Source organism: Salvelinus alpinus, chromosome 8, assembly GCF_045679555.1.
Source record: "Salvelinus alpinus chromosome 8, SLU_Salpinus.1, whole genome shotgun sequence".
NCBI classification, from domain to species: Eukaryota; Metazoa; Chordata; class Actinopteri; order Salmoniformes; family Salmonidae; genus Salvelinus; species Salvelinus alpinus.
Genome location: NC_092093.1, coordinates 44,300,571 through 44,322,324, shown reverse-complemented (window position 1 = coordinate 44,322,324; position 21,754 = coordinate 44,300,571). Strand labels below are relative to the sequence as shown.

Below are 21,754 nucleotides of genomic sequence, written 5' to 3'. Positions count from 1 at the left end.
AGAATCGGTAGGATAGTCAGTTTTACGAGGTTATGTTTGGCAGCATGAGTGAAGGATGCTTTGTTGCGAAATAGGAAACTGATTCTAGATTTAATTTTGGATTGGAAATGCTTAATGTGAGTCTGGAAGGCGATTTTACAGGCTAACCAGACAACTAGGTATTTGTAGTTGTCCACATATTCTAAGTCAGAACCGTCCAGAGTAGTGATGCTGGACGGGCGGGCAGGTGCGGGCAGCGATCGGTTGAAGAGCGTACATTTAGTTTTACTTGCATTTAAGAGCAGTTGGAGGCCACGGAAGGAGTGTTGTATGGCATTGAATCTCGTCTGGAGGTTTGTTACAGTGTCCAAAGAAGGGCCAGAAGTATACAGAATGGTGTCGTCTGCTTAGAAGTGGATCAGAGAATCACCAGCAGCAAGAGCGACACCATTAATGTATACAGAGAAAAGAGTCGCCCGAGAATTGAACCCTGTGGCACGCCCATAGACTGCCAGAGGTCCGGACAACAGGCCCTCCGATTTGACACACTGAACTCTGTCTGAGAAGTAGTTGGTGAACCAGGCGAGGCAGTCATTTGAGAAACCAAGGCTGTTGAGCCTGCCGATGAGAATGTGGTGATTGATAGAGTCGATAGCCTTGGCCAGGTCGATGAATACCGCTGCACAGTATTGTCTTTTATCAATGCTATTTATGACATCGTTTAGGACCTTGAGCGTGGCTGAGGTGCACCCATGATCAGCTCGGAAACCCGATTGCATAGCGGAGAAGGTTATACCTTTTTTAAATATAAAAATATTTATATTATATTTGAGTTTAAACGTAATATTTGTTAGATTGTTCTCTTTTCTGGTGGATTAAACTAAAATTGCATCTAACTTTCTATGGCTTGTTTTAAAAATAGCGATATTTTGGAGATTTAATTTTCAAATAGGTTTGCCAAAGATAAGATATCGTCATATTCCTCTTTCATATTTGCCCAAAATGACAGTTCTACTGGGTCAAAGTAAACGATAGATCGGATAAAAGGACCGAGACAATGACTAAACGCCTCCGCCTGATGTTAAAATCCAGTGTTTTGTCTTGAGAATGTCACATTTTACTAATTGAAGGTGTTTTAAGTGTTCAAGAGTTTTGCAAATCGAGTGTTGAAAAAGTAATGTATTGTTAGTCAAACAGCATTCACGACCCACATGCAGTACTTTACATTCTTTCCAGTCCAATATAACTGCCGAAGGCATATTTTGTGTCGACACCATTCATAAAACCCTTTACTTTAGGAAACAAGCTTTCAGTATCCATCACACACACACACATATATAGCCATCCGCCCATTCACTCACACAGCCATCCACACATTCACTCATACACACATCCACACTTTGATTGTGACAGCCCTACTCAGAGCGCTGCTGGCTAATACTGTACTCTGGCTAGCCAGCAGGTATCGGATACTCAGCCTCCCGTTTAACCTGAAATGATTGGCCTGTCTTGTAATGGGATGTGAGGTCCTACTCCCTCAGCCAGTGTCTGCGTTCCAAACTCACTGGGTGTGTCCCAAATGGCACCCTATTCCCTATATAGAGCACTACTTTTGACCAGAGCCCTATGGGCCCTCTTTAAAAGTAATGCACTGTAAAGGGAATAGAGTGCCATTTGGGACGCACAATACACTGAACACAATCAGGACCAAACATCGTCACGGACTTGGCTCAGCTACAAAAGACCAATCGATAGGTTTACTTAATCCAATTACTATTTATCTGGCAGCACTGCTGCCTGGCTGCTACCATACTGTCTGTCTCCATGCTTCAGGGGTGGAACTGTGACCAGGATGGTTGTGGCTTTGACCTGGCTTACACAGGGAGGATGACTCCTGCTGTTTTGACTAGCAGTGAATTAATATTGACAGGGACGTTTGGATGGAATGGTATAAAAGACAAATGTTTTTACCTGTTCATCTCCTTGTCTGCGAGGTTTGTCAGTCGATAGGCTGCTATATCTACAGTGAATGATTGAGTCGTTTCCCCCCTTTGTTTCTATGATCTTCCATCCAAGTGGTCCAGTTTGTGTTTTTTAGCCAACTCCTCTCTGTGTTTTGTTCATTGCTATGCCAAACATGACACTAAGAGAAGAGTTGGCTACAGTTTGTGACCTAGGCTAAAAGAAAACTGAAGATAAGGAAAACCGGGTGATAGAGCAGCCTAGAAATGGCTGTGGTTTCTGCAGGCTAAGCGACAGTCATACTGTATAACTTCACACAACTGCCCTACCCATCACCCCCTCTATGGTAGGTAGAGCCACTGGGGAAGGGGCTGGTGCTCCTGTCCTGTCCCTCCCTCCAGGACAGTACATTCCTTGGTGGAGGAGGACTGCCAACCCCACACGCAGCCCTCTGCCATGAGCCCTTGGTTTGGAGGGGTTTTTCTACTGGGGCTGCCAGGAGGAGGTGGAGAGCGGGGGCTAGTTGAGCTGTGGTGCACAAACATGATGACATGATCCACCTCATCAATTGCATTCTCAGCCTAGTTATGCTCTTCGTGCCAAAAGAAGGAAGTGGCGAAAATGCCGGAAGGGGCCAAAGCTTCTCAGTGGGACTTAGAATTACGTAAATTGTCTGTGTGCCTGTCTGCATACCTATGGCTATATAGACTTTGTGTGTGCAGACCATGATGGCTACATTACAGTAGACTGAGCGTGTGTGCAGACTGCAGAACTATGACTTCATAGTCTCAGTGTACGTGTGTGCCTACCTATATATTGTGTGTGTATGACCAGTCTGTAATGTTCTCTTCTTTAGGTGGTGCGGAAGATGATGTGGTTGATGGACCACGTGTTCAAGTACACCAACTTTGGCCTGGTGTCTCTCATCCACGGGGACTTCTTCATCAGACAGGTGAGACAGACAGACATACTCTCAGAGACCTCTATCTAGGAGGCTTTTACTCGTGAGACAGACAGACATACTCTCAGAGACCTCTATCTAGGAGGCTTTTACTCGGCTGACGGCTGACAACTATCATATCACAACTGTTTTTGTGATAGGATATTTTTATGTGGTCTGACTGGTTTAGTGGTCATGCCGCAGCCTCTGGCACACATAGTGTTGGCATAGGTTTGAATTTGGCCGACTGCACTTTGACACACTGTCATCGTCTCGATCTGTTCAATGACATCATAAAATAACTTAAAATAAATGCTGAACAAAAATATAAACGCAACATGTAAGTCTTGGTCCCATGTTTCATGAGCTGAAATACGATCTCAGAAATGTTCTACACGCACAAAAAGCTCATTTCTGTCCAAATTTGTGCACAATTGTTTACATCCCTGTTAGTGAGCATTTCTCCTTTGCCAAGATAATCCTTCAACCTGACAGGTGTGGTATATCAAGAAGCTGATTAAACAGTATGACCATTACACAGGTGCACTTCATGCTGGGAACAATAAAAGGTCACTCTAAAATGTGCAGTTTTGTCACACAACACAATGCCAGAGATGTCTCAAGCTTTGAGTGAGCATGCAATTGGCATGCTGACTGCAGGAATGTCCACCAGAGCTGTTGCCAGATCATTTTGTTAATTTCTCTACCATAAGCCGCCTCCAACGTCGTTTTAGAGAATTTGGCAGTACATCCAACTGGTCTCACAACCGCAGACCATGCCATCCCAGGACCTCCATATCCGACTTCTACACCTGCGGTATCGTCTGAGACGAGCCACCCGGATAGCTGATGAAACTGAGGAGTATTTCTGTCTGTATTTAAGCCCCTTTGTGGGAAACTCATTTTGATTGGCTGGGCCTTGGGTCCCCAGTGGGTGGGCCTGGCTCCACCCATGGTTAACATGCACTCCAGCTGAACAGTATATCAGCTCAGCAGCAGGCAGGAAGTGGCTACAGCCTCCTCTAACAGGGACACAGCCAGGCAGGCCCAGTGGACAGCACAGTAGAGCAGTGTTATGGTACAGTAGTCCAGCCGCTGGCCTGAAGTGACCCTGCCTGCAGTGTGGGAGCAGCTGGAAGAGAATAGAACAGAGATCAATGTGCTGCCTGGGTGACAGACAGAGGCAGGCAGGCAGACGGACGGGCCAGGCATGCAGGAAGACCCAGGCAAAGAGGCAAACAGGCAGAGGGCGTGTACATACTGATATATATATATATATATGTATATTTGACTGTATATACATATGTCGACAGACAGACAGGGATAGGCGGGGACAGACAGATATGCTAATGTATACATGCGTGGATAGTGTGGTGGCATATTTCTGCTTTACCAAATGAGTTAAACTACACACCAGTCAGAGTTATACTTAAACTACATCTTTAATAATAAGAGCTTTGCAATAGCAATTTTTGACATTCAATGATGCGCTATCTCTAATGAACCATTGAAAAGTACAAAGATGTTTTATAGCCAAGATACACCCCTCTCAACCTACATGACGAAGCACAGATCTTAGGAACAGTTCACAAAGGTTAAGATTTGTATGAAAGATATCTATAAAACATAGCAGACAGTTACTGCTGTGTCAACAGTTTTCATTGTAAAGACCAGTGTCTGGCCCTCTTACTCCAAAAGGGAACCGTCTCTCCCTGGTACGGTATAGAACAGAACCATTAGCTCATGTTCTCTGGAATGCTCTTTAGGTTTTATCACCCAAAAACATCGTAAATCTCCTCTGTCAGTGTTCTCATAGAGGCCCATCCTCAGTGGAACACACACACACAATAGTTAACAGATTACTCTATTCTGTCGAATAAAACAACCATTATAATGTAATACAAGCATTATAATATAATCTAGCAATTTTCCACGACAATAGTCAGACAGACAGGTGACTGGCAGCTGATTCAGTTGCTTGCTGGCCCAGCAGTTCTATTCAAATCAAATTGTATTTCTCACATGCTTTGAAAACAACCGGTGTAGACTAACAGTAAAATGCTTATTTCCCCAATGATGCAGAGAATATATATATAAATATAACACAAGGAATAAGTAGAAAAATAATAACACTAGGAATAAATACACAATGAGGAACAATATACATGGGGTACCAGTGAGGTAGATATGTACCAGTCAAAAGTTTGGACACACCTACTCATTCATGGGTTTTTCTTTATTTTTACTATTTTCTAGATTGCAGAATAGTAGTGAAGACATCAAAACTATGAAATAACACATGAAATCATGTAGTAACCAAAGAAGTGTTAAACATATCCAAATATATTTTAGTTTCTTCAAGGTAGCCACACTTTGCCTTGATGACGGCTTTGCACACTCTTAGCATTCAACCAGATTCATGAGGTAGTCACCTGGAATGCTTTTCCAACAGTCTTGAAGGAGTTCCCACATGTGCTGAGCACTTGTTGGCTGCTTTTCCTTCACTATGTGCTCCAACTCATCCCAAACCATCTCAATTGGGTAGAGGTTTGGTGATTGTGGAGGCCAGGTCATCTGATGCAGCACTCCATCACTCTGGTGTATCACTGCAGAATGCTGTGTTAGCCATGCTGGTTAAGTGTGCCTTGAATTCTAAATAAATCCCTGACAGTGTCAGCAGCAAAGCACCCCACACCATCACACCACCTCTTCCATGCTTCGCGGTGGGAACCACACTTGTGGAGATCATCTGTTCACCTACTCTGCAAGTCTCTTCTTCTTATTGGTGTCCTTTAGTAGGGGTTTCTTTGCAGCAATTCGACCATGAAGGCCTGATTCACGCAGTCTCCTCTGAATAGTTGATGTTTAGATGTTACTTGAACTCTGTGAAGCATTTATTTGGGCTGCAATCTGAGGTGCAGTTAATTGCCGATTTCTGAGGCTGTTGACTCTAACTCTGTAGCAGAGGTAACTCTGGGTCTTCCTTTCCTGTGGCGGTCCTCATGAGAGCCAGTTTCTTCATCAGTGCTTGATGGTTTTTGCGACTGCACTTGAAGAAATTACTTGACATTTTTCAGAATGACCTTCATGTCTTAAAGTAATGATGGCTGTTTCTCTTTGCTTATTTGAGCTGTTCTTGCCATAATATGGACTTGGTCTTTTACCAAATAGGGCTATATTCTGTATACCAACCCTACCTTGTCACAACACAACTGATTGGCAAAAACGCATTAAGAAGGAAAGAAATTCCACAAATTAACTTTTAACAAAGCACACCTGTTAATTGAAATGCATTTCAGGTGACTACCTCATGAAGCTGGTTCAGAGAATGCCAAGAGAGTGCAAAACTGTCATCAAGGCAAAGGGTGGCTACTTTGAAGAATCTGAAATATATATTTAGATTGGTTTAACACTTTTTTTGGTTACTACATGACTCCATTTGTTATTTTATAGTTTTGATGTCTTCACTATTATTCTACAATGTAGAAAATAGTTTAAAAAAAATAAAAACCTTTGAATGAGTAGGTGTGTCCAAACTTTTGACTGGTACTGTAGGCAGAGATGAAGTGACTAGTCAACGGCTCGCATTCCTCACATCCTCCCCCCCAAATACCTCACGCCCTCACACACTGAACATCTGCATTGTTAGCACCATGCTTTCTAATTAGGCTGTACTGACTGGACTGGCAGCATCGCACTCACACAAGCATGAAGACAGACACATGCTGACATACACACATTTTTATAACATACACAACATAATAGCCAGACACTGAATGCTGATTGACTGAACGCTGTGTTATATCAGACCGAATACCACTGATATGACAAAACATTTGTTTTTAATGATCTAATTATGTTTCTAACCAGTTTATAATTGCAGTAAGGAACTTCGGGGGGGTTGTGGTGTATGGCCGTGGTGTATAGCCGTGGTATATTTGCCATATAACACCCCCTCGGGCCTTAATGCTTAATTATACTGCAAGTACTATGCTATTTACTCGACATGGCACTCGCATGAATGATAAAATCTAAATGACATATCACACAACATGATAGCCAGTGAATTAGAATGATTTGTTACTGCGCAGTGTGTCAAGTACAATGCTCTTTACTTAGACTGCACTCATACAAACAAGATGGCACATGCCAACACAAACTGGGAAAAAGGTAAATGTCCTCAAGAAACATTTTCTGCATACTTCAGCTGTCCAAAAGTATTTTTTTTTATGGTAGTGGAATTAGTTTAGACGTTTAAATTGAGACATACCGACACATGCTACAAATAACAACGTACTAAATTTGCACTGTCCCAATACTTTGAGCTCATTGTAGGCTACAATGAGCTCAAAGTATTGGGACAGTGCAAATTTATTTTGATGTTTTGGAACTATACTCCAGCACTTTTGGATTTGAAGTTATACATATTTTACAAGGTTAAAGTGCAGACTGTCAGCTTTAATTTTAGGGTATTTTCATCCATATCGGGTGAACCGTATAGAAATTACAGCATTGTCCCCCTATTTATTTAATTAAATTGAACCTCTCAGTTAAGAACAAATTCTTATTTACAATGACGGTCTACCGGGGAACAGTGGGTTAACTGCCTTGTTCAGAGGCAGAACAACTTTGTCAGCTCGGGGATTCAATCCAGCAACCTTTCGGTTACTGGCCCAACGCTCTAACCACTAGGCCTCCTGCCGGTCCCTATTTTAGGGGACGAAAAGTATTGTGACAAATTCACTTGTGTGTATTAAGTTAAGTATTTGGTCCCATATTCCTAGCACGCAATGACTACAACAAGCTTGTGAGTCTACAAATTTGTTGGATGCATTTGCTGTTTATTTCGGTTGCGTTTCAGCTTATTTTGTGCCCAATAGAAATGAATGGTGACCTAAACTGGGATATGCTTAACACCCCGGCAGTCCTACAATCCAAGCTTGATGCCCTCAATCTCACACAAATCATCAAGGAACCCACCAGGTACAACCCTAAATCCGTAAACATGGGCACCCTAATAGACATTATCCTGACCAACCTGCCCTCCAAATACACCTCTGCTGTCTTCAATCAAGATCTCAGCGATCACTGCCTCATTGCCTGTATCCGCCACGGGTCCGCGGTCAAACGACCACCCCTCATCACTGTCAAACGCTCCCTAAAACACTTCTGCGAGCAGGCCTTTCTAATCGACCTGGCCCGGGTACCCTGGAAGGATATTGACCTCATCCCGTCAGTTGAGGATGCCTGGTCATTCTTTAAAAGTTACTTCCTCACCATATTAGACAAGCATGCTCCGTTCAAAAAATGCAGAACCAAGAACAGATATAGCCCTTGGTTCACTCCAGACCTGACTGCCCTCGACCAGCACAAAAACATCCTGTGGCGAACTGCAATAGCATCGAAGAGCCCCCGCGATATGCAACTGTTCAGGGAAGTCAGGAACCAATACACGCAGTCAGTCAGGAAAGCAAAGGCCAGCTTTTTCAAGCAGAAATTTGCATCCTGTAGCTCTAACTCCAAAAAGTTCTGGGATACTGTAAAGTCCATGGAGAACAAGAGCACCTCCTCCCAGCTGCCCACTGCACTGAGGCTAGGTAACACGGTCACCACCGATAAATCCGTGATAATCGAAGACTTCAACAAGCATTTCTCAATGGCTGGCCATGCCTTCCTCCTGGCGACTCCAACCTTGGCCAACAGCCCCGCCCCCCCCCCGCTGCTACTCGCCCAAGCCTCCCCAGCTTCTCCTTTACCCAAATCCAGATAGCAGATGTTCTGAAAGAGCTGGAAAACCTGGACCCATACAAATCAGCTGGGCTTGACAATCTGGACCCCCTATTTCTGAAACTGTCCGCCGCCATTGTCGCACCCCCTATCACCAGCCTGTTCAACCTCTCCTTCGTATCATCTGAGATCCCCAAGGATTGGAAAGCTGCCGCGGTCATCCCCCTCTTCAAAGGGGGAGACACCCTGGACCCAAACTGTTACAGACCTATATCCATCCTGCCCTGCCTATCTAAGGTCTTCGAAAGCCAAGTCAACAAACAGATCACTGACCATCTCGAATCCCACCGTACCTTCTCCGCTGTGCAATCCGGTTTCCGAGCCGGTCATGGGTGCACCTCAGCCACGCTCAAGGTACTAAACGATATCATAACCGCCATCGATAAAAGACATTACTGTGCAGCCGTCTTCATCGACCTGGCCAAGGCTTTCGACTCTGTCAATCACCATATTCTTATTGGCAGACTCAGTAGCCTCGGTTTTTCTAATGACTGCCTTGCCTGGTTCACCAACTACTTTGCAGACAGAGTTCAGTGTGTCAAATCGGAGGGCATGTTGTCCGGTCCTCTGGCAGTCTCTATGAGGGTACCACAGGGTTCAATTCTCGGGCCGACTCTTTTCTCTGTATACATCAATGATGTTGCTCTTGCTGCGGGCGATTCCCTGATCCACCTCTACGCAGACGACACCATTCTATATACTTCCGGCCCTTCCTTGGACACTGTGCTATCTAACCTCCAAACGAGCTTCAATGCCATACAACACTCCTTCCGTGGCCTCCAACTGCTCTTAAACGCTAGTAAAACCAAATGCATGCTTTTCAACCGTTCGCTGCCTGCACCCGCACGCCCGACTAGCATCACCACCCTGGACGGTTCCGACCTAGAATATGTGGACATCTATAAGTACCTAGGTGTCTGGCTAGACTGCAAACTCTCCTTCCAGACTCATATCAAACATCTCCAATCCAAAATCAAAGCAAGAATCGGCTTTCTATTCCGCAACAAAGCCTCCTTCACTCACGCCGCCAAACTTACCCTAGTAAAACTGACTATCCTACCGATCCTCGACTTCGGCGATGTCATCTACAAAATAGCTTCCAATACTCTACTCAGCAAACTGGATGCAGTTTATCACAGTGCCATTCGTTTTGTTACTAAAGCACCTTATACGACCCACCACTGCGACCTGTATGCCCTAGTCGGCTGGCCCTCGCTACATGTTCGTCGTCAGACCCACTGGCTCCAGGTCATCTACAAGGCTATGCTAGGTAAAGTGCCGCCTTATCTCAGTTCACTGGTCACGATGGCTACACCCACCCGCAACACGCGCTCCAGCAGGTGTATCTCACTGATCATCCCTAAAGCCAAAACCTCATTTGGACGCCTTTCCTTCCAGTTCTCTGCTGCCTGCGACTGGAACGAATTGCAAAAATCTCTGAAGTTGGAGACTTTTATCTCCTTCAACAACTTTAAAAATCTGCTATCCGAGCAGCTAACCGATCGCTGCAGCTGTACATTTACATTTACATTTAAGTCATTTAGCAGACGCTCTTATCCAGAGCGACTTACAAATTGGTGCATTCACCTTATGATATCCAGTGGAACAACCACTTTACAATAGTGCATCTAACTCTTTTAAGGGGGGGGGGGTTAGAAGGATTACTTTATCCTATCCTAGGTATTCCTTAAAGAGGTGGGGTTTCAGGTGTCTCCGGAAGGTGGTGATTGACTCCGCTGACCTGGCGTCGTGAGGGAGTTTGTTCCACCATTGGGGTGCCAGAGCAGCGAACAGTTTTGACTGGGCTGAGCGGGAACTGTACTTCCTCAGAGGTAGGGAGGCGAGCAGGCCAGAGGTGGATGAACGCAGTGCCCTTGTTTGGGTGTAGGGCCTGATCAGAGCCTGAAGGTACGGAGGTGCCGTTCCCCTCACAGCTCCGTAGGCAAGCACCATGGTCTTGTAGCGGATGCGAGCTTCAACTGGAAGCCAGTGGAGAGAGCGGAGGAGCGGGGTGACGTGAGAGAACTTGGGAAAGTTGAACACCAGACGGGCTGCGGCGTTCTGGATGAGTTGTAGGGGTTTAATGGCACAGGCAGGGAGCCCAGCCAACAGCGAGTTGCAGTAATCCAGACGGGAGATGACAAGTGCCTGGATTAGGACCTGCGCCGCTTCCTGCGTGAGGCAGGGTCGTACTCTGCGAATGTTGTAGAGCATGAACCTACAGGAACGGGTACATAGTCCATCGGTATATAGCCCACCCAATTTACCTACCTCACCCCCCATACTGCTTTTATTTATTTACTTTTCTGCTCTTTTGCACACCAGTATCTCTTCTTGCACATGATCATCTGATGATTTATCACTCCAGTGTTAATCTGCTAAATTGTAATTATTCGATTTATTGCCTACCTCATGCCTTTTGCACACATTGTATATAGATTCTCTTTTTTTCTACCATGTTATTGACTTGTTTATTGTTTACTCCATGTGTAACTCTGTGTTGTCTGTTCACACTGCTATGCTTTATCTTGGCCAGGTCGCAGTTGCAAATGAGAACTTGTTCTCAACTAGCCTACCTGGTTAAATAAAGGTGAAATAAAAAATAAAAAAATTAAAAAAAAATATTGTGTCATTTTGGAGTCGATTTTATTGTAAATAAGAATAGAATGTTTCTAAACACATTCATGTGGATGCTACCATGATTACGGATAATACTGAGTTAATTGTGATGGTGATAATGATACGGGAGAAAGTTGAGGCATAAATATAATACTCCTCCCCCAAAACCTTCTAACCTCCCCTGTCTTTGGGGTATGCTATTTGTGCTTCTAACTTTCTCACTCATCGTTATTCACGATTTATTTAAGACTATCCGTAATCATGATGTAATCTTTGCGTGCTTGCAAAATGGGACAAAATACTAAACTTTTTGCTACTTTAATACACATATAAGTGAATTTGTCTCTACATTTGGTCCCCTATGTACAGGGGACCATGTACAAAAAGTGCTGTAATTTCTAAGCGGTTCACCCGATATGAATGAAAATACCCTCAAATTTAAGCTGACAGTCTGCCCTTTAACCTTAGTCATTGTGTCATTTCAAATCCAAAAGTGCTGGAGTACAGAGCCAAAACAACAACACGTGTTACTGTCCCAATACTTGTGTGATGTATTGTTTAACATACCACATGTGCTAATCACACAAATTCAGAAACCCAATACTGGCACATCAATCCAGCCTCAGTGTGTTGATGCTTTTTAAAGTGCTTCTGAACCTGGCCTAATTGGAAATCAATCCAAAAACCCTCTCTGTCAATTCTCGCAATGCTCTTACTGCTAATGCTATTACTGCTAATGTTACCATAGCTAATATGAACTTCACTGTCTATTCATTTCAGTGGAGCTTGGCTGAGTGTCACACCAATTCTTTATTGTATCCTCTCTATGCTAAAGCTAAACTGGGTAGTGTTAATTAGGCACCAAACGGAAGAAAACAGACTAAAACAGGGAGGGAGTGACTATCTGGACTTGGCCAATAAGAAACACAGATTTTTATTTTTCCTTGTTATACGCTTTTACATGTTTTCCCTCTGTGAACGCCACCCTAATTCAGTAATAAAGAATGAAACAAAAGGTAAAGTAAGCTTTTGCAATATCTTTTGTGTGCAAAGCCATTACATCTAAACAGCCCTGATAGCGTCCTCATGCCACCCCGGTTCTGTCTTTCCCTGTTAACCTGCAGGGTAAAGCGTACCGGGACAAGCAGCTGATCTACCTAAAGGATCACCTAGACCGGTACTATCACAGCCGTGACAGAAAGTGGATCGTGCTCTTCCCAGAAGGCGGCTTCTTGCGCAAGCGGCGGGAAACCAGCCAGGCATTCGCCAAGAAGAACTCGCTTCCTCACCTGACGCATGTGACGCTGCCACGGCTGGGTGCCACTCAGGTGATCCTGAAGACCCTGGGGCCGCAGCAGGAGAACGGCTGCCTGGGGACAGAGGCCAGCACAGTGCACCCTAGCCAGTCAGGTGGGTGACGAACACACACACACACCACGTGCACATATACACACCCACATTCTGTATACACCTAAACTCTCTTTTGTGATTAACTTCTCTCTCTCACACACATACACATAAACACTCTGTCGAGACAAAAGTCCCCAACACATGCAGATCATACACACACTCACACCCACGTTCTTCCGTTTCACCTTACTCTGCCTCGAAATCTCTGGTCATCACCTGAGGTCTTAGAGGGCTGTGACAAACCTGCAACCTGTCTTCACCTCCTCCCCTCTAATCCTGTGGCTACACTCCACTGCAGCCAGTCACTTCTGTCTGTACCTGTATCTGTTCACCTATTATAGTAATCTAGGACCAGGTCATCCTCCAGGGCTCACCAAGCAAAGGTCTCCTTTGTTTAAATGAGGGTTGGGGTCAATTCAAATTGAAGTCGGTCGATTCAGGAAGTGATTTAAATTTAAAATGTATAAAACTATTATTTTGATATAAATAGCTTCTCGCTTTCAGGTTATTGAGAAGTCATAAAAAAACAGGTGCCCTTTTTTTAAATTATTGAATTGGAATTTCAAATTTACTCTCTGAATTGATTAACTTCAATTGGAATTGACCCCAACTTTAAAGGTTATTTTACCTGATTCCAGGTAAAGCCTCACGATTCCTGGAAAAAGTGTTATCAGGACGCATCACCATGAGTCACTTCCTGCTCTTGACCCTCCCAACTCAGTACTCATGCATGTGCTTCCCAGAGTGCAACACCTCTAACTCCGTACTTTACAAATTGGGGAGAGGGAGGCGGATTATGGGTACTGAACTAATAATCAGACAGGCAATTTTGGCACAGGATACTAATGAATGTTTTTTTCCCAAGTAGACCTAAGTAAAGTACACTTTTCAAATCAAATTATATTTGTCACATGCAGGGAAGACAACAGTTGTAGACCTTAACGTGAAATGCTTACAAGCCCTTAACCAACAATGCAGTTCAAGAAATAGAGTTAAACAAATATTTACAAAATAAAATAAAAAGTGACAAAATAAAATAACAATAATGAGGCTATATACAGGGGGACCTGTACTGAGTCAAAGTGCGGGGTACAGGTTAGTCGAGGTAATTTGTGCATGTAGATAGGAGTAAAATGACTATGCATAGATAATAAACAGCGAGTAGCAGCAGTGTAAAAACAAAATGGGGGGGTCAGTCAATGTAAATAGTCTGGGTGGCCATTTGATTCATTGTTCAGCTTTCTTATGGCCTGGGGGTAGATGCCTTTTGGACCTAGGAGCCTTTTGGACCTAGACTTGGCACTCCGGTACCGCTTGCCTTGCGTGCCTTCCTCTGACACCGCCTAGTATATAGGTCCTAGATATTAGGAACCTTGAGTCTAGTGATATACTGGGTCGTACGCACTACCCTCTGTAGCGCCTTACAGTCAGATGCTGAGCTGTTGCCATACAAGGCGGTGATGCAACCGGGGCAGGATGCTCTCGATGGTGCAGCTGTAGAACTGGGGACGCCATGCGAAATCTTTTCATTCTCCTGAGGGGGAAAAGGTATTGTCGTGCCCTCTTCACGACTGTCTTGGTCTGTTTGGACCATGATAGTTCGTTGGTGATGTGGACACCAAGTAACTGGTCAGCTTCCATCCTGAGCCATTAAAAAGAGGACTTCCAAGAAGCCAGTTTTTCAGACTGAGCCGTATATGCCACTCCACAGAGGATTATCTAGAAAAAGCAGCGGAGATGCGCATTAGGTTTCTAAGAAGAGGCTATTCGCCACAATGTGTGGATGAAGCTCTTAATTTGGCATTGGGAAAAACACGAGATGAACTGCAACATAAAGGACCCGCTAAAGCTAAAGTACACTCCGTAATGTTCACAACCACATATACTTTGAACTCGCGAAAAGTGGGCGACGCGGTCAAGAAACACGGGCATATTTTATCATCGGACCCAGCTTTACCGGCTGAATTTAAAAATCCACCACTTGTGTGTAGGAGAGGTCACAATTTCCCTGGAAAAGCCACAAAAGTGCCAGCCACAAAAGACAATCAGCCAGGATATTTTACGCCCTCTTCCAAATGGTAGCTATAAATGCAGAGGATGCGCACAGTGCAACAATATGATGAAGTGTGAATATTTCTGCCGCCCACACACAGGAAACGGTTCCAAATAAATGACATTATTACGTGTTCCATCACCCATGTTATTTACATTATTAAATGTCCATGTGGGCTGTGTTATGTCGGGAAAACCTCTCGTCCTCTCAACCAGAGAATTAGTGATCATAAAAGTACAATCAGGAGAAACGACAGGGATTATCCACTCGCAGTACATTTTAGTGACCTAAAGCATGACATTTCTACCTTCTTTTTTTTTTGATTTTGTGGTATAGAGAAAGTTAAGATATCAGACAGGGGATGTGATATTAATAATACTCTGAGTAAAAGATAATGTTTTGGGATTTTCACCCTCCAGACATTATTTCCTAAAGGACTTAATGATGAAATGCCTATGTATGTTATGTTGTGAATTTGAACATGAATTACTCTGATGTTTTTCGTACGATGATTAATGAAAACTTGCTATGTCCCCATTGTGGTTTTACAGACGTTTAATACGTCTTATTTACACACTTTATATGAATATTTATGAAATGCATATTGTTATATTTGGTAGCACTTATTTGTTTTTCCTTCGCATCCAACCCCTTTCGATGTGTGGAACAGATGTGGGTGGGCTAGGTCTACATAAGGGTGGGGGGAAAAAATTTACTCACAAAAGCTCTGACGATGCGTAAGTTTATTAAAGATCAGTGATACTATCGAACAGTGTGCGGTTTCCTTTTTCCTTTATCTTGTTCAATGTTCAACTGTTACCATGCACCTGCAAAAAAGATTGCTCAGATGTGCGAGTGCCTTTTGAATTTTGACACCAAGGAACTTGAAACTCTCTACCTCCTCCATTACATCCCCGTCAATGTGAATGGGGGCGTGTTCGCCCCCCCTTTTCCTGTAGTCCACGATCAGCTCCTTTGTCTTGCTCACTTTAAGGGAGAGGTTGTTGTCCTGGCACCATACTGCCAGGTCTCTGACCTCCTCCCTCTAGGCTGTTGGAGTCGTGCTTGGCCACGCAGTCGCGGGTGAACAGGGAGTACAGGAGGGGACTAAGCACTCACCCCTGAGGGGCTCCCCAGCGTGACAGATGTGTTGTTGCCTACCCTTACCACCTGGGGGCGGCCCATCGGGAAGTCCAGGATCCAGTTGCAGAGGGAGGTGTTTAGTCCCAGGGTCCTTAGCTTAGTGATGAGCTTTGAGGGCACTATGGTGTTGAACGCTGAGCTGTAGTCAATATACCTCCAACAGGCCAAATATTACACTGTCAATAAACCACATGTCTGACTCCCAAAACTCACAATTGTCACTGGTAGCTTCTTTAATAAATATTTGGTGCTATAGTCTGGGTAAGTCCGGCAGACCACTGACAGTTATTTTTTCAAACTACCGTAGTGTTCCTGTGAATTTTGTGGCACTCATCCTATAAATAGAATGTGTAGTGCAGATCTTGCTCAAATGGGAGTTTTATATTGGTCTGGCTGCCTGTCGAGAAAGAACACGCTTTCAAAACCTCAAACCATAAAATCATCACTTCTCTGTTATGGTGCCCTCTGAGAATACTGTTTTAAATGGGAGGGGGTGGGCTGGATGGATGAGGGGCGGGACACACAAACACACACAGTGTCACACACGTATGAAGGAGACGGAAGTTACAACAGAGGTCCCCTGGAACCCCAGCGGCGATCTGCAGTAGAGTCATTTCCCCGTCCTGGGACCAGGCCTAAATAAACTGACTGACTAGGATTACATCTCTGCAATTATTGCCTTTATTGAAACCTTTATTTCCCCCCACATTTTCTCCTTAACCTCATTTTTTCCCCCCCTCCATCAGGACTGGCCTTCATTGAGCTCTGCCCCTCCTGTCCACTGCTGACAACCAGCCCCCTAGCCAATCAATAAGCCTCGCCTACTGGCCCAGCTGAGTTTGGGAAACAAAGACTGCACACAGTGGCAGGCTGCACATACCCACACACACACACATAGACAGACAGGCGCGCACACACACACACCATCACTCACATGCACATACACATGCACTTTGGAATTCCCTGGCTTTAGCTCAAAATCCATTTTAAATGAGTCCTGTTGCCTTTCTAGTAATTGTAAGATCGTGTTGAAGCCAGCAGTATTGAGTGCGTGGCTAAGGGATCTAGCCACCATGGGGGTTGCTAACTCCTGTGTCCTGCAATAACTCTGTGCTTACAGCTGAGCTATCCAATACATCTAGGTCTGTTGGAAAGGGTTCATACATGTAGAAAATACCTTGCATAGAAGTTGCAAGTCTTCCTAGGTGAGTTTGTTTTCCACTAAAAAATCATGTAATTTAATAATTGGGGAATGTAATGATGGGGCTGGATGATTAATGGAGAATGTGTGAATATTTTTTGTGAATTAATTTTTCATTTTGTCAGCATAAGGTTGGTAGCAACATGTGGAAATCTGTTTCAGCGGAAGTCAACTACGAAACCCTCAATGCTCTATGTGCTAGGTAGTTAACTTGGTAGCAAGCATAGCTACACACAATAATACTCAAGTCCAATATCACCAGGTGAAGTAGCTAGTTAGCTGTAAAATTGCCTAAACAAACTGCACTATCAATTTAGAAGTCTACAATCTCACCATGTTAAACCTGCAGATCGATTTGTCTCACAAAGTGGAGTCTGACATTCACAACGGCCATGCAACGCACCCTGGACTGAAGAGACCAACATATAGGAGAAGTGTGGGGGACCCCTGTTAAATTACACATTTATAATACATGCCAATTAGCGGACACTTAGTCATGCGTACATACATTTTTCGTATGGGTGGTCCCGAGAATCAAACCCACTACCTTGGTGTTACAAGTGCTATGCTCTACCAACTGAGCTACATTTCTCAAGGTAGGAATATCACACAAATATGATCAATGACTCATTCGAGAGAAGACAACCTGACATTAGCCAGAATTGAAATCTGACATGTACTCTAGATGTTTTGTGTATCTGAAAGTCGTATTCCTATTAACTTCCAGTATAGTGAGAGTGGCTTTATTGCAATGCTACGTCATACCGGCTGAATAGTTCCGATAAACATGAAATGCACAAAACGATAACAATAGAAATGGGTAAATCTTTCCTTTTAGAGCCTAATCATAGTACGCAATGCAATAACTACAAATAGCTACCCAAAATGGCGATTTTACACACACACAGGCACAGCGCTCTCTCTCTCTCTGACCGTACCTAGAGCCTCAGCCAACTGGCTCACACAGCAGACAATGGGCCTCTCAGAGGAAATGGGATCTGATGTGAATGTGAGCGCAGCACCATTACGGCTGTGTATCGGCTCCACAATGTCACCTGGGGGTAAATACTGTCACCCACAACAGCACAGAGGCTGTTTGAACCCAGAACTGTGACAAGCAAGCGGCCGAGCATCTCGCTGTTGGCTTAGGGGCTATTCTCAGAGGTATCGATACTCAAGAGACATTATTGTAATGTAGAGTTGCAGAAATCTCCTGTCTGGAGTGCTACCTCGAGTTTGTGCACAACAGTTGCACAGTTGCCCCCCTCCAAGGCAGAGCAGTGTAAACAGAATTGTCTCGTTCAGCAGTATAAATGATCATGCTTTTGAAACATACCCTCGTAAAACTGACTATCCTACCGATCCTTGACTTCAGGGATGTCATTTACAAAGTTGCCTCCAACACACTACTCAACAAATTGGATAAAGTCTATCACAGTGCCATTCATTTTGTCACCAAAGCCCCATATACTACCCACCACTGCGACCTGTATGCTCTTGTTGGCTGGTCCTCGCTACATATTCGTCACCAAACCCACTGGCTCCAGGTCATCTAAGTCTTTGCTTGGTAAAGCTCCGCCTTATCTCAGGTCACTGGTCACCATAGCAGCACCCACCCGTAGCACGTGCTCCAGCAGGTATATCTCACTGGTCGCCCCCAAAGCCAACTCCTCCTTTTGGCCGCCTTTCCTTCCAGTTCTCTGCTGCCAATGACTGGAACGAATTGCAAAAATCACTGAAGTTGGAGACTTATATCTCCCTCTCTAACTTTAAGCGTCAGTTGTCAGAGCAGCTTACCGATCACTGCAGCTGTACACACAGCCAATCTGTAAATAGCCCATCCAATCAACTACCTACCTCATCCCCATATTTTGTTTTTGTTTTTCTGCTCTTTTGCACACCAGTATTTCTACTTGCACATCCTCATCTGCACATATATCCCTCCAGGGTAAATTGCTAAATTGTAGTTACTTCGCCACTATTGGCCTATTTATTGCCTTACCTCCTTACTTCATTTGTACACACTGTATACAGATACATTTTTCTATTGTGTTATTGACTGTATGTTTGTTTATTCCATGTGTAACTCTGTTGTTTTTGTCACACTGCTTTGCTTTATCTTGGCCAGGTCACAGTTGTAAATGAGAACTTGTTCTCAACTGGCCTACCTGGTTAAATAAAAGGTGAAATAAAAAAAAATCATAAACATCCCTGGTTCGCTCATCTTTTCAGTTCGTTGCAGCTAGCGACTGGAACGAGCTGCAACAAACACTCAAACTGGACAGTTTTATCTCCATCTCTTCATTCAAAGACTCAATCATGGACACTTACTGACAGTTGTGGCTGCTTGTGTGATGTATTGTTGTCTTTACCATCTTGACCTTTGTGCTGTTGACTGTGCCCAATAATGTTTGTACCATGTTTTGTGCTGCTACCATGTTGTTATGTTGTGTTGATACCATGTTGTTGTCATGTGTTGCTGCCTTGCTATGTTTTTGTCTTAGGTCTCTCTTTATGTAGTGTTGTCTCTCTTGTTGTGATGTGTGTTTTTGTCCTATATTTATATAGTATTTTTATTTAGTTTTTATCCCAGGCCCCCGTTCCGGCAGGAGGCCTTTTGTTAGGCCGTCATTGTAAATAAGAATTTGTTCTTAACTGACTTGCCTAGTTAAATAATGGTTAAATAAATAAATTTAAAAAATAACGCAACATCTTTTTTTTGTGTGAGAACCATGAGTTGATAATGAGATGGAAACGTTTTTTCGTACATGGGAATTCACCTGCAAAAATAATTTTTATGTTCACTATGTCATCACACACCGCCTTTTCTCTGCAACAAGTCAATTTAATGGAAACACCTCTGGTGGGAAAATGCGCATATTGTTTTTATGCAGATTTTTTGGATATTCGCATAAATCTGTCACCAATTGGATGGAAACCTAGCTACAGACAGAGACAACTGCAGATGCACAATATAACTTACTAGGCTGAGTTTGCTTTATGTTCATGCAAGGCCTTTGTATCTGTAATAAATATATATATATATTCTCATACAGTATGTCATCACTATTGTGGTGATATAATTATTCCAGTCAAATTTATTTTATTAAAAATACCGTAAATATATGGGTCTATTTTAGGCTACAAATACACAGCTTAGGCTATAGATGCATGACGTTACTGCTTCGTTTCCCCTAGCCAGGCCCGATGTGATCAGAGCACATCGGCTTCTCTAGGCTATCTGCAGCTGTGGTTATCAGAAGGCTACAGTTAATCAGTTGAGTTGACAAATCATGAGGCATAAAAAGGGGTGGGTTGGTGGATATGGGCTTCCATATAAATACATAAAAACCGCTCGGAAACTCCCCAATGAATTCAGTTATACCCACGTTTTCAGTTGCAATCTGCTTTTACTACATGTACTGATTTGCATGATATTGCTAAAAATGAAGACTGGTATGTTGTAAGGGTAGGCCTGTTGTTCTTTTATATTCATATGGGCGGGTTAATCATTCATCTTTGATAGGCTAGCGTTACTTGAAGACATGCTGTTAGCGACTGTGTGCTTTTGTCTTGAAACAAAAATGTAATGTGTAGCCTCTAGACGAGAAAGTAAATCCTTTGTCTGCACATGCTTGGGAATTGTTGCATTATTCAAGAGTGTAATGTGGTTTGGTTCCATTATTCAAACGTGTAATATGGTTAAGAGGAAAATTCACTTGCATGCTTACTGGCTGGTTTTAGTAAGCTTTATATGGGATTTCCCCGTGTGCCAGTGGCCAATCACAGGTGTCTATTAAACCCCTGGTTCAGTAGAAGGTATGAACAAGGAACCTCCTGATTGGTTAAGAGTGTGGCCTGACTATCCTTTTTGCCAGGGAGACATTTGTCCCTGTGTGCGTCTTAAATGGCACCCTATTCTCTCTATAGTGCACTACTCCCTATGAGCCCAGGTCCAAAGTAGTGCACAATATATTTGGAATAGGTTGCCATTTGGGATCCCTGTGTATGCTCCCTCCATAACTGTTTACAGCAGCCAGGCTACTCCGATGTCGTATCAAATGAGTGGCTGTGCTGTCATTACAGTATTGTTTGTCGCTGGTGCACATGGATGTAGAGCGCGCTTGGCAACACGCCTGTTTCGGAGCTGGCGCCAAGCTATTACCTACATATTACCTACCCAAGGATAGGTGTTCTGTTGTCCAGCATCAACATTACCCACCTAGGAATAGGTGCTCTGTTGGCAAGCATCAGCACTCTGGTCTTGTGTAATTCTGTCTGGGTTCATCTTAGCAACGTTTTCAAAAGGCAGTTGTCCAAGTGCTCTTAAGTGATTTACATTCTAAAAGACCTGCGTGAGCTGCCAATCTTTTTTCCGCCTCAGTTTTTTTCCCCTGCCTTCGCCATCTGGTAACGCACATATGCGCGAGCGCACGCACGCACACACACACAAACACTACCCAGTCAGCTACTTAAGCGAGCCATCCACAATCCTCTCACTCACTCACTCACTCACTCACTCACATATTACACTCACTCACCCCTCACTCACATATTACGCTCGCTCACTCACATATTACACTCACTCACACAGGCCACATCCTATATTGGTAGGCCAATGCAGCATTATGTCATAGATCAGAGGCCCCTGTGACGCCTT

The 21,754-nt window shown here is 43.8% G+C and overlaps 1 protein-coding gene across 2 annotated transcripts in view; it reads left to right on the top strand.

Moving 5' to 3' along the window:
- Positions 1-21,754, top strand: part of LOC139583191 (acyl-CoA:lysophosphatidylglycerol acyltransferase 1-like) — an 89,747-nt gene that overhangs the window by 45,393 nt on the left and 22,600 nt on the right. For both annotated transcript variants that reach the window (XM_071414021.1, XM_071414020.1), the window contains exons 4-5: positions 2,798-2,893; positions 12,412-12,697. In XM_071414021.1, the coding sequence (XP_071270122.1) occupies positions 2,798-2,893; positions 12,412-12,697 (382 nt within the window). The remainder of the gene's footprint in view (positions 1-2,797; positions 2,894-12,411; positions 12,698-21,754) is intronic.